The sequence below is a fragment of the Pseudonaja textilis genome, chromosome 1 (genome assembly GCF_049901715.1).
Source record: "Pseudonaja textilis isolate UNSWEBS1 chromosome 1, rPseTex1.2, whole genome shotgun sequence".
NCBI lineage: Eukaryota > Metazoa > Chordata > Lepidosauria > Squamata > Elapidae > Pseudonaja > Pseudonaja textilis.
In genome coordinates this window covers 173,419,437-173,433,658 of record NC_141990.1, presented here as the reverse complement: position 1 = coordinate 173,433,658, position 14,222 = coordinate 173,419,437, and the positions used below count along the sequence as shown (strand labels likewise).

At 39.6% G+C, this 14,222-nt stretch overlaps 1 protein-coding gene across 9 annotated transcripts in view; it reads right to left on the bottom strand.

Moving 5' to 3' along the window:
* ANKRD44 (ankyrin repeat domain 44) overlaps positions 1-11,032 on the bottom strand; it is a 155,066-nt gene extending 144,034 nt beyond the window's left edge. For 5 of the 9 annotated variants that reach the window (XM_087919762.1, XM_087919756.1, XM_087919759.1 and 2 more), the window contains exon 1: positions 10,758-10,992. In XM_087919762.1, coding sequence (XP_087775888.1) covers positions 10,758-10,784 — 27 coding nt within the window. In that variant the 5' untranslated portion in view covers positions 10,785-10,992. Of the gene's footprint in view, positions 1-10,757 lie in introns of all 9 variants that reach the window. The other 4 variants (XM_087919766.1, XM_087919764.1, XM_087919757.1 and 1 more) reach the window with 1 other exon arrangement.
* Positions 11,033-14,222: the final 3,190 nt, after the last annotated feature.

Genomic DNA, 14,222 nt, shown 5'->3' with positions numbered 1-14,222 from the left:
TCCAGTAGATCTCAAAATATATTCAAACTTCTTCACAGGGAATGAAACATTAACTGTTTACTTTATAAAATGTCTGACCCAGCAGCAGACTGAAAAGTATCCCTTAATTAGATTTTACCTTTTCTAAACAGTTTTCAGTAATATTTAACTACTGCTGTTTTAACACTTTAAAAAAATCATAGGACCATTCTAGCTTCCTCTTAACGCTTACATAAAGACAGAGCAAGATTTGAATAAAGACTAATCCTCCAACTCCTTTAGCCATCTGACACAACCCACCCCACATTAAGATAAATGACTGGTGGATGTTTCTCCTGCCACCCTACAGTGGCAGAGTGAATGAAACAAGGAAAATCCACCATTAAAACTGTAGGAACATCACCACACCCTGGCTCCATTATTAAAGCAGAATAGGGCTCAGCAAAATATGTTTTTCTATTTCTCTGTCCCTTCAAGGTCTTAATGCAGTTCATGAAGAAGAGCCTAAAGCCAAAGTTCTTAATTGATGTACTACCACAATAATGCAGTCTTAGACTAACAAGGGCCCACTGTGAAGATGAAAACAACCAAATAATTTGGCATGCTCAAGTTAGCAAAATGTGATGATGCTTTGGCAGTATAGCTAGCTATCATTAGTAAAACCTCTCTTGTTCCCATCTTAAAGAACAATAACCCAGGCAGGTTATTAAATAAGCAGGAGGCTTAACATAAACAAGTATCCTTATCTTTTAGCAAGATTTGTTAGATCTTTTTTCCTACCACAGAGAAATACATTATTGGCCAAGGGCATAAGACTAATGTGGCCAAAATCCTGTAAACAGGAAAATGACAAGGCAGCACTAGAGAACTGTACTGGACTTATGATTATACATCTACAGTCTAAGGCAAAAATGAACACTCCTTTATTATGGTAGTGAGTGGCTTATTAACACTCCTAAGCTCTTTCTTACTAACCTAAAGGACTCATAAGGTTCTTAGTATATGCAACTGGTAAATGAGCCCTCATCTATTAAATATGTTGACTCAATAATGTTGACTCTTAATATTCAAAGGAGTATGTTAACAATATTCTTACAAAATACTTACTTCCTCTTTATATGCTTGCACCAAATGATTTTTTTGAGGAAGTAAGAAAGGTGTAGAAACTGACACTCTCAGACTTGCAGATCATCATAGAAAAAAAAAAGAGTGAAATGGTGAATTAGTCAAAGTTCTACTGAAAGACTAACAGTGACCTAACTACAAGGTTTAGGATTAGGCTGCATTTCATAACATTCATTTTCTTTGAACAACAGTATAGCATTTGAGAGCCATTTCCCAAAAGAATAGCCCATTCATTACTATAAAATCTTATGTAACTATTCAACCCAGCTTTCTCAAACCTGTTACCTTCCCAAGATTGAGACTAGCTCCAACTAGCCTGGTCAAATGACACATAGAAAGTTCCAATTCTTACACTTATTTATAGAGATGTATATGCCACTCTGATCAAGACTCTACTTACAAATGCTGCAGAAGAACATTCTGCATTCTCAGAATAATTATAAAATAATTTTTACCCAAGATGGCATGCTTTTTCTAAAATTATGCCTTTGGTGCGGATAGTGCCATGATATCATTTAGTCACTAGATGGCAATGAGCTCAACTGTATTTTGTGTGAGTCAGGAGTTTCCTATTTTAGTTCTTGCTAACAGAAATAAAGAAATAAATTTAGCTGGTTTGCCACCTAAATATATCCTCTAAATTTTATTTGCCACCAATCACAATGCCTTCAAACTCATCTAAAAATGAAAAAAAAAGTTGCTTCAGAAATACTGTTTTATTCAACTAAAAATGAATAATCTTGAATAATCTGCTAACGTATATTCCAGCGGATGACATTCCTAGTATTTCCTCAATACTATGTTTTATTTTAGCAGTTATGATTTTAATCATTGCATTATTCATTTTATTACACAGCATAGAATATTGAATGCTCTACATGTATCTGAGAAAAATACATGCAAAGGATCTATCAGACAACATTGTCTACATTTCTTAATCACATGATAAAGTAACTTCAAGTATACTGTCAAGTTTCACCCAATCTATTCCTGTACAAATATGATTTTTCTTGCCTAAGTGTAAAATCTTAATTTTATTCACATTGAATTTAATTTTGTTAGATAGGGCACGGTGTTCAAATTTGTGAGATCCTTCTGATCTTGAACCTATCTTTTGGGGTGTTGGCTATTCCTGCTAGTTTAGTGTCATCTGCAAATTTGATGAGTTCCCAATACATCCAATGCAATATTCTATTAATGTTTATTCTGAAGATTAGGAGTGCTTCTGAAATGCTGGTAGGCTCAAACTGTGGAAGGGGACAGAGTGATAGATACTGGCCTGTCTCCTACATACCCATGTCTTTACTTTTAGCTGAAACCGGATTTCATTTGAACATAAACAGGACTTTCCACAGCAGTCTTCATTCACCTGCTGTTCTCTATAAATATTTAAGCCAGAGGTGAAGAATTATGTTCCCTTTATGACTTCAACTCCCAGAATTCCTGAGCTAGCCATGCTATAGTTCCCACCCCTGATTTAAGCTAACTCCCATCCATCCCACAGATGTTGTGGCCCTCGAAGACCAACATAATTTCACAGCCTCATATTAGGGAAGGCTGCTTGATAGAATCAAGGAATCCGATAGAGCTACGACTAAAACCATGAAATGTCACTGATACATGAAAAAAATAAATGTCTTCTTATCCTAAAGAAAACAAGGTTGGAGGACATGGATACTGAACTCGATGGGGCATCCTATTTTTCTGAATTATGAATCCAGTTACTGAGTCCAAATGTCACATATAGCAATTCTTTCCTTTTCACTATGGCAACATGGTAAAACAAATATGTAAGTCCTGCTGTGATGAAAGTTCATTGTATATACCTGATGCTTTTAACAGCCAATCCTAAACAGTATTGTGAATAAATATATTTCAATATCTGTTTCATGATTCCCTTGAATCTTGAGAAGGAAAAGGAGAAACTATAAAATGTATATCATGCATAGACCAGATAAGCAATATGCTGTTTTCTATATTTTTTTGACTATAAATTTCCATAAAACTGGTTCCTTAATATGTATATGGGTTTATGGTGTTTGTAAGTCCACCTTAAAAATTACCGTATTTCCCCATGTATAAGCCACCCCTTTTTTCCAAAATTTTCAAGCCCAAAAAGTAGGGGGGTGGCATATACAAAGCAGGTACACTTTTTATACGTGAAAAATGCATAAAATAATAAAGTAGGAATAAACTGGTTTTCCAGCAGTATGCTATACTTTTTTGTAAAAATTGTACGTGATGATACGATTACGAGTGCGAGTACGCGATAGAAATGCATACGCTAGGCATCGGCCTGAATGCTTCGTTCCTACTCTCGTTCCGATGCGTAGATTGCTAGCGTCGCCCGCACCGCTTTCGGCGTCATGACCGAAGTTGTAGATCTAGACGTCGAACTTTGTTTCTTTGTAAATTTTCTTTCTTCATAACTTGTTTCTCTAATAAAATATTTTTTTCAAAACTTCACAGTCCAAAAATTGAGGGGGTGGCTTATACAAAGGGGGTGCTTATACATGGGGAAATACAGTACACTTTACTAGTACCACTGAGGCACACCCAAGGTTTGGGAGAAGTATCTAGAGAACATTAGATTGCTTATTTTTGACATAGGTCAATCAGCTTTATCCAAGGAAGATAAAGAGGAAAAAATTTAATCTGCAATTGAATTAATTTGCAGACAAAGCAAACTCCATTCATGATTCCAAAATGTTCAGGCTGGTTAAAGCTGCAGTGGGAATTATGTTGTCATTTTAAAGAAGAAACCACATTATAAGAAAGCTATAAGGAAAATTTACCTGCTTCTCCAGACCTATCTGAAAAACATTCATTATAAGGTCAGATATGGCCTTGGGATTACCAGGGGACATCTATGAATGCTTGCACAGTATAAGATTCTCATCTATTCAAACGTTGGCATGACAACCAAATCCCTCTGCTGCGGTTAGGTGGAAAAGGTTACAAGTCACACATTAGGCACAGAAAAAAAGTACCTTAAGAATCAGGAGTTTTGGTGAATGACATTTATATTTCGATAAAGTGCAACCTGCCCAGCATGCACACCCAACCAATGGACACACATAATATAACAGACTTTTATAGACTGCTGCACTTTGAAAAGCAAAGTTGTAGCTAATTACTTTCTGGGAGAGGCACATGTTTTGATTAGATTTTTTTTGGACGAGCCATTTGATAAACAGTTAATTTTCTCTCTTCCTTCCTTGAGGCTAAAATATAAACAAAAATCTTATCTGCAAGGCGCTGAGGAATGGTGACAATTATCCTATTCCTAATCCATATCCTTAGCTTTGAAAATATAGAGATTCTCTTAAATCCTGTGTTCAAAAAGCAAACAATGAACTGAAAGAAAAAGGCATTTTTAAAGCATCATTACTCCCATTAGCAAGTTTGCCAAGTTCACATTTTTTGTAAAATACTGACTTTTGACCACAGGGTATATAGAGTGTCTCTGAGAAAGAAAGAGAGAGATCTTTAAATGCAGAGACTTGTCAGCTGAATTTTATACTAATAACAGTGTCTGTGGTGAAAAGAGCTGTTGGGCTAAAGTCCTGCTTGTGGGCTTTCCACTGGCATCTCCTTGCCCATTGGGGAACAGAGTGTTGCGTGAAAAAGGCCTTTGGTCCTATTAACTAATGTGCTTCCTCTAGATTTATCTAACCCTAACTGTGCTGACAAAATAGTAATGAAGAAAGGGTTTATATCTCCTCAGTGATGGCTGGGATATGCCAGAATACAATATAAGTCACCTGAAATCAGTAATGGTTTCTGTCAAATTTAGAGTCATCTTGGTTTCTTCAACATATTGTGATATTTTCTGAGGGCAACATTAAAGCTATTTCTACCCCTAATAAATGGACTCCTTATTGTTCCTGTGGCTTTAGCGGGGTATGGAATACAACAAACTGTGAGGGTGGAATTAAGTTCCATAATTTAAGAGCTACAGCTTAAAGAATATTTAAGAATCAGCTCGAGGGTTGATCATTTTACTCTAGGTTGAACTCAATTTATGGCTGTTTGCTTCCTAAACCATACACAGTGTGGTGAGGCAAGGATATTATTCTCCTATCAGTCAGTTATTCTGCCTATCTGTTTTTAATGGCTCATCTACAATAGGAGGAAAATAACAGATAACAGAATAACAGAGTTGGAAGGGACCCTGGAGATCTTCTAGTTCAACCCCCTTACTCAAACAGAGCAGACCCTATAAAATTCCAGACAAACGGCTGTCTAATCTCTTAAAAACCTCCAGCAATGGAGCACTCACTCCATTATACAGGTTATTCACTCACTCCATTGTGCACTCACTCAAAAAATACAGGTGGTCCTCAACTTGTGACCATAATTGAGCCCAAAATTTATGTTACTAAGCGAGACATTTGTTTAGTGAGTTTTGCCCCATTTTACGACCTTTCTTGCCACAGTTGTTAAATGGATCACTGCAGTTAAGTTAGTAACATGGTTGTTAAGTGAATGTGGCTTTCCCATTGACTTAGCTTGCCAAAAGGTCACAAAAGTTATTCACATGACCCCAGGTAACTGCAACTGTCATAAATATGAGTCAGCTGCCAAGCATCTGAATTTTGATCACATGACCATGGGGATGCTGCAATGATTGTAAGTTGAAAAAACTGTCATAAGTCATTGTTTTCAGTGCCATTGTAACTTCAAACAGTCACTAAATGAACTGTTGCATGTCATGGACAACTTGCAACATGGGAGGATTAGTAATGGAGGATCATACTGATCAGTTTGTGTGAAAACATGATTTGGTTTTGGATTAACGTATTAAGTCAAGCACATGATTACTATTTGTAACTCATCATTGGGTTTGGTGAAATATGTAATCTCTCCTATTGTGATTTATTCAATAAACTGTAGAGGAGCCAACCACAGCATAATAAAAACATGCAAAACCAGTTAAAGTGTGGATCTAGGAAGAATCTGTGAGTTACGTCAACAGGATTCTCATCTGAAAGCACCCTAGCCTAGCAATCATCTACACAACTCTACCAATGAATATATATATGATTTTGCTGGGTATTTTCTCTGGATGTTGTACCAGTAAGCAGAATTATCTTGTCACCTGCAAAATAACATGTTTGTTTTATCTTAGAATCAACATTTTACTCCTGACCAGAACTTTCTCTGTGTTTGGAAATGGTTTTTCATGCAATATGCCATGCTAAGTATATCATGAAAACAGGCACATTTATTTCTGGCTAAGCATGCAGTAACACTGCATTTAGATTCATAGACTTGAAGCAAATCCAGGGGCATGGTGTCTTGTAACATGTGTCACAAGAGTTAATTGCAGAAGTTCTTGCATCAACCTCCATGTAACACTCACAAGCAGGATGTTTACACAAGCCACAAGACTCTTCTCTCCCTCAAAAGCAGAAATTAGTTCTTAACAGGAGAGTACACGGACTGAAATGGGCTTTTGCTGAAGCACCGCCAGCCTTAAGTAGCAAATGTGAACAGTATAAGCTAAGGACATCTGGCAAAAATCAATCAATTCAACAAGATGAACATATAGTGTCTGCTGTGACAGCTGCAATAAGCCACAAGTATGCAACATTTAAGGGGTAGAGAGCTGATATCGATTTGAATTGCTTGTAGGTAGTCATGCTGGAGCCAGAACAAGAATGTAATTAAAATTAAAATCTGATTTACATTTAAATGTATTTTAAAAGAGTGTTCTGTTATTTTGACTTATTAATAATAATAATAATTTGGAAACAATTTTGGGATATATCTAGAGTCACAGCTAAGATAGCGGGGCATGTTTGTATCACATAGAAGAGATTACGCAAGCCTATTGTAAGGGAGGCAATTCAAGCATGCATGTTTGGCTGTTGAATGTATGATAATTTACTAGAAATGCATACCTTTCTAAGGACCTATTTTATTGTGGCCATTGAACTGTCCACAAGAGTGACTGGATTCATATATTACACTGATCCATGCTCTGGAATAAACTGAACACATAAGGATAAATCATATAAATACTACTTCAGCTTCAACCACAACAATACAAGAGCACACAACAGATACAAACTCAATGTAAACAGCTTCAAACTTGATTGCAGAAAGTACAACTTCAGCAGCAGAGTGGTCAATGCCTGGAATGCCCTACCTGACTCTGTTGTTACATCCTCTAACCCCCACTCCTTTAACCTCAAATTATCCACTATTGACCTCACCCCAGTCCTTAGAGGTCTGCAAGGGGCATGCATAAGTACACCATTGTGCCTACTGTTCCTGTCCTATTGTCCCCATTTATTTGTACCTATTTTTTGTATTCTTACTTATGTTTATACTTGTATCTATTATCTTGTAAGCAATTGACAAAATCAAATCAAATCAAATCAAATAAATAAATCTCATTATGTCTCAGAGTGATACACAAACTTCTCCAGTAGGCTGTATGTAAAATTTTCATTCTATTCATGCTTTTTCCATTGACAGAAATTTTATTTGCTATCATTTTGCCCCCAGCTTTACTATTTGAAAATGGTTAATGATGATAATTCAAAACAGAATTTGTAGTACAATGGTCTCAAAAGGGGTGAGAGTGGGATAGAGGGTGTACCAGTCTATCAAAGACTATTAATCTTGAAGACTGAATGTTACCTTTGGAAGCAGCAGGGAAACAAGGGTGGGTAAATGGTATGTCTGTATCTCTGTTCTACTAAGCACCCAAGGGGCATCTAGTTGCCCATTTTCTGAGGAGTAAAATACTGGATTAAGATGACCAGCAGAGCTCTTCTTGTCAATATTCAAAAGCCCAACATGTGCAATGTTATTGCAATTGGTAGGGATGGAAACAGTCTCTCCCTGTACCTCTCCCACTATTCTGGATTGCCCCCAGCCTTCAGGGGAAAAGGCTGCTGGCAAGGATTGGCTCTTCCCTTATTTAACCAATGAAAAAACTCCAGAGAATCAGAAGGCCTCCTATTTGAGGTGGGGTGGAGAGGAGGGTGTTTGCTGGAACCAGCAGAAATTCTTGCCTTTACCTTCCAGAGAAGTCTTAGATTTCTTAATACTAAGTTTGGCTGATTAAAACTAATTTGCCTATGACTAAAACTAAGCAACATGAGGAAAAAAGTAAACTCCCTGGCACCTTTTGCTAAAATATTAGTTTGCTTACTCATGGCTTTTTAAATAAATCACAACATGCTAAACCAAAACATGATTTTTACAGAATGCTAAACCTTAAAAAGTTATTCATTTAGTTTGGATTTACTATGTTATGCAAACTCTGAATATGTCTATCTCTCTGTTACTCTCTTACCCAGTTCTAGTGGCTTTGGGCAACTTAAAAAATAAAATGTCTGAAGAAAAAATGGCAAACACCATTAAACATCAAGGCTCATTAAAGTTTTTAAACCTTTATAACTAAATCCCAGGAAAATCTGATTTCAAGAAAAAGTCTAAGCATTGAAATGACATCTAAAGCACAAACACCTTTAATATTCATTGAGTTCAATTTACAAATCTTAGCAGGATTAATGGAACTTGAAGCTATACTGTGGAGGCCAGAGAAAGCTACCCAAAATGAAAGCATTTTATTGTAAATTAGAAGTATCTGTATAAAAGTAAAGCAGCATCAAGAGGTAGACCTGAGACACCACTTATAAATGCTATCAGCCTTACAGCTCTAAAAAAAAATCTAGGCTACCAAAATGTATAGTCTACTTTACAGAATAAATACATATTATTTTATGTAAGACTATATGAAGTTATTAGCTAACACTATGCTGAATACAGTACTGGATGTAAAGAAGAGGTTGTGTTCCCATAAACAAAACTTAAGTAACACTTTTAGGAGAAGACTTAGACCAAAGTGACAAATTATACACACTAAATTAAAGCAAAATTAGTAGATTAAATTAACTGAATGCAAAATAGTCAACATATTCTAGAGACAAGTTAGATTACTAAAGGAACTTAATGTTGCCCTTAAATGCTTTGTTTGGCTATTGATAAGAGAATTTGAAAAAAATGTGCTATTTAAGAATAGAAATAAATGATTAGAGTGAATTAGGTCAAAGTACTCCTTAATATGCATTTAAAAGTTCCTTCCTGAACATTTCTAAGAAAACATAATTCTTGACTAACAGCATATATACAACCAACAATTTCTTCACCTTTCTGTAAATCTAAAGGGATAATCCCTACTGCTGAGATTTTTGAGACAATTTTATTACAAGGTTCCAGAATAATATTTAAACTGAACATTTTGAACCGCGGTAGTTAAAACTTCCTTTTAGCTCTTTGAATGTGTTCCAAAGCTAATGTGTTATAAAGCTCTATTTTTTTCAAATTATATGTATAATGTGTGGGTTTTGGAGCACACTTGGGGAAGGCGGAGGAAGTTTAACTCTTACACCCCACATTTTACTCTTTATGAAACCCATCTGAATCTCTACCAAAACTCACCCACTGCCAGCAGCCTAGAAAAGAATTAAAGGGGCCTATTTGCTTCGCATTCAAGACATAGCATCCCTATGCTGGGAAAACAGTGAGGTTGGTCCTTCTTATATTCTCAAGAGGCACTTCTTAACGGAGACCTGTGTTGCTTTTCATCCTACCAAGCACTTTAACTAAATTAAGACAATCAGCCCTTCAACTCACTCCTCCTAGCCTTGTCCTTCAACCAATCTAAAAGTTCTAATACAGCCTATTAGGAGCAGGGTTTTTTAAAACAAATTCTGGCTTAATAAAAGCTGCATAAATATTTGAGCTCACCAGAAAATTGGGCTCTGGCCCCGATTGAACAGCCAATTAACAGGCATGAACACAGATCGCTATCAAGTGTAAACGTTTGAACAGAGAAGACGAGAGAGGCGGGGGCAGTAAAGATGCATTAATATTTCGGGCGAAGCCATTCATGTCAAAATGCTGGGACTGAAGGGGCATTGCAACTAACAGAGTAATTCAACGATTTACTCTCTATCTCCCTCGCTTCGGCACACACTACGCGTTTATTATAGATGCCCTTATCCTTTCCCCTCCCAGCAGTGGAGATGCAGGTCAACACGTGAAAGCGTGTCTCCGGCCCGATCAACGCCAAGATAGGAAAGATGAGGGCAAAACGCGCCGGTAGGGATTAAAAGCCGTGGGTCGGAATTGGAGGGGAGGGGGGGCACGAAAACGCCAGCGTGCCGTGCGAACGCCGAAAGCGCGGTGGGGCTGTGCGGTTGTGCGAACGCGGCCAAAGCGCTGCCGTTTCCGAGATGCCCGCCTCCTGTTTTGACAACTGCTCCCATTTCCTAGACAATGAGAAACTTGACGAGCGATCCGCCTCGACCGTACCCTCGCACTCCCTCTCCTCTGCTCCCGCCCCTGGGCAGCGCGGCACCCAGGAGCCCGCGAGATGGCTTGCTTGCAAGGCTCGCCCCCGAGAGGAGGAGGAGGAGGAGACCCGGCGCTCAGCTTGCGATCCCCGACCTCCCCAAAACGAAGACCCGGCCTCCGATGCGACCTGCTGCCGCCGCCTCACTTGCTGCTGCTGCTGCCGCAGCGGCGGCTGCTCTCCAAAAGCCTCCCAGCAACGCAGCGGCTATTCGTGGGCTTCCCCCTCGCCCTCCCCCGATTCTATTGTTGGTCTCTTTCTCTCTCTGTTTTTTTACCTGGTCGGTCAGTTTGAGCACTGCCATGTTCTCCCCCGGGCTTTGCTCGCCCACATGCAGCTCTCCCCGCCTGGAGATGCCAAGCCACGTTCCGAAGGGGAGACGCGCGATCGCGGGCTGACAATCCTCCTCCCGCAGCTCGCCGCTCGCTAGGTCAGGAGGAGCAAAACCCGCTGGTATTTAGCCAAGCCTGCTCTGATACAGGAAGTACGGCTGCATTCAACCCAGCGAGCCCTGACATCACTCCAACACACTCTCCGGGCCGCGCTCGCCTTGAACGAGAGCGCCCCTTGCCGAGCGTAGCCGGGAACTGCGCCTTGGCTCTCCCCCACTCCTCCTCCTCCTCCTCCATGTCCGGAAATGCGAGGCTGCTCCTGCCGATTGCTTGGAGAGCCCGTCGGGATCGTTTCCTTTGTTCCGGTCCCTGGTATCACCCGCCCCCCTCGCGCGAAATGTGCCCTTTGCGCTTGCTCTCCTTGTTTATAGAGAATCAGAGTTGGAAGGGACCTAATGCGCAATTTATCGGCAATTAAAAATAGCGGCGGCTGGGTTCGGTGCTGTAGTTGGGCCGGGCTATACAATTCTGTCCATCGCGTTGTCTCCTTCACGCTTCTGACGGTATTGCGTTTGAAGTCAGCCTTTTTATCCTTGGAGGTTACCGCTTATATGGGCCGCTGCTTCTTGTTTCTACTGGTCGATCCTGTACTTCGGGGTGCTTCTAGGATTTTATGGTGCAATCCGCATTGTGTGAATTAATGGAGGGCAAATTCAGATGTCTTACAATGAAAAGATAAGGAGCGATAAGATAAGGTATATAGAATGATGTGGAATGTGAAAAAACCATTCTCCCCTTTTGGACAGATAAAGGGAAATACTTGTTGACACAGTGGCTAGTTACAGTAATGGAATTTTCAGTCATCAAATGTGGATGTGGGATCCAACGTTAAGAGCTTTTAAAGGGGACTGGAACAATTGGGGGAAGGATCAGGCTAGCGCTGGTGGAAGGCAAACATCTAAAGAGAGTAGATGGGCTGCACCTTTTTGAAATGCATTGTGGCTTTTTTATTAATAGCCCGTGAACCTTTCAGGTAAGACTCATCCTTACACAGAGATATTCCACTGAACAGTTTAAAAGGACATATTCCGATGTTGTCTTGATCCTTTCCCCCAAAGGTGGTGGCTTAAATTCACCTTTACCAACTTTACTAAAATTTACAGTTGTAATAGATCAAATCAATGACCAAGGCCATGTTGGCTGGAGGTAAGCAAGTCTCATTGTCTGACACTTGGAAGAAATTATATTGTCAGAGGTTGTTTTATTGTCATGTTAATTTTAAGCCAATTTTAAAGATAATATTCTAATATTATATCTTACTGCTTTTTACTTAGTCTAAGCCAAGATGGGTGGCATAAAAATGTAATAAAATATAAAATGTTGGCTCTAATTACATTTTTGTATGTGTGCTATGTTAGACTACTATTCTTTGAATAGTAATAAAACTTATTTTTTGCTTTCTATCTGTGAGCTGCCCTAAAATATATAGGTTGAAAGGCAGCTATATACATACAGTGTATATCTAAAAAAAACTAGTTTGGATTTCCCAGTTGAAAAATATCTGATGTGAGCAATAAAGTAACATCAGACAGGCCTTTCTAAAGAGGAAGAGGCTAAGAACCAAGAATTCCTTTTCCCCTGGTAGTATGAAAAGTTCATAAAATGTTTTACTTGTACTAGATCCATTCAACTGCTTTCTGCTTGAATAAGAGATGGGGAGAGCCAGAAGAGAACTTAAACAATTGTTATTTCCAACTCATAATGTGCATTCTTCCATGTAAATAAAATCAGCATATACTGTTTATTTAAATGTTTTATATTTCTTTCCTACTCATCATAAATTTAAAAGACCCAGAGGAAAGGTAACTCCTAGAGACTCACAGGGCATCTTCAAAGGAACTTTGAAAAGCATCTGTCCCCCAATGGGGTAAATAAGCAGCAGGGACAGGAAAGAAAGAAAGATGAATTAGTAAGCTATAGTGTTTTGGACTGTACGTAGCTTTGGAATTAAAACATATTCTTCCAGCAGGAGGTGGGAAGAAGCCCATGAATTATATAATTATATGTGATTATATAATATATAATGTATATATGTATATATATATATTAATATATTATAATTAGGGAACTGGAGACTAAAACATATGAAGAATGGTTACAGGAATTGGGCTTGGCTAGTCTAGTAAAGAGAAGGACCATGATAGCGGTCTTCCAATATTTGAGGGGCTGCACAGAGAGGAAGGGGTCAGTCTATTTTCTAAAGCGCCTATTGGCCAGACAAGGAATAACGGATGGAAACTGAACAAGGAGAGATTTAACCTGGAAATAAGGAGAAATTTTCTGACAGTGAGAACAATCGCCATTGGAACAGCTTGCCTTCGGAAGTTGTGGGAGCTTCATCACTTGAGACTTTCAAGAAGAGATTGGACTGCCACTTGTCAGAAATGGTGTAGGGCAGTGGTCACCAACCAATGGGCTGGAGACCACTCGTGGTCCATGAGAACATTTTGGTGGTCCGCAGAGAAATCCCACCCCCAAAGCACTCCCCAAAGCAATTAATCCAGGCTGTGTGGGAACACAAGGCTTGTGTTGCTTGCATTACGAACCACACAAGGTAGTGAGGGGAGGGGGGGAAAGGGCAGAGGGGTGGGAACTTGCCCCACTCCAGGCACCTCGCCTGGCCATCTGTTCTGATCCAAGCCTTGTTCCAAGCAAACAAAAACCGAACGAGATAAAAGCAAACCCTTTTTAATGTTTCTCTGTGAATATCCATTCATTCACAGTAAAATCGCTATTAAAACTAATTGTCCCAGATAAGAACAAGCCTTGCCAAGGTTGTGCAAGGCTGCCAAGAACACTAGATTAAATTGCAAGGAAATATTCAAAACCAAAAGTCTCCAAACACAAACCAGGATAGTCAGAACTTCCACAAGATTTGAAGTGCAAGAACTTTCTTCTTGCAAAGAATCCCACCTCTGAGGGCTGGCTTTTATCCCTTAAGGGAGGGGCCATCACCTTGCAGCCTTATTCCTGAGTTGCCCATGCTGCTGCAGCTGCTCTTTCCTTCAAGCAGCCCTGCACGCACGGCACAGGCTCCTCAGGGTCTTCTGCATCACAGCTGCCAGCCTCCACAAGCTCTGAAGGCAGCACTCCATTCTCTGATAATCCTGGCCCCATTCGTGCATCACAAGCAGGCCCCTCATCTGAGTCCTCGTTCTGAGACCTCAGCCATCCGCACCTGCTGCTGGCAAATCACACCACCGGGCTGCTTCTTTTGCTTTTGGCTGCATGCAAGGAAAGCAGCAGAAGTCTTTCTTTCTTACTGCCAAACTCTGCCAGAAATGAATCTGGGACCCTGCAAGGCATCCTGCTCCAAGAGACTGTGCTGGCGCGACAAGTCTCACAAAGAC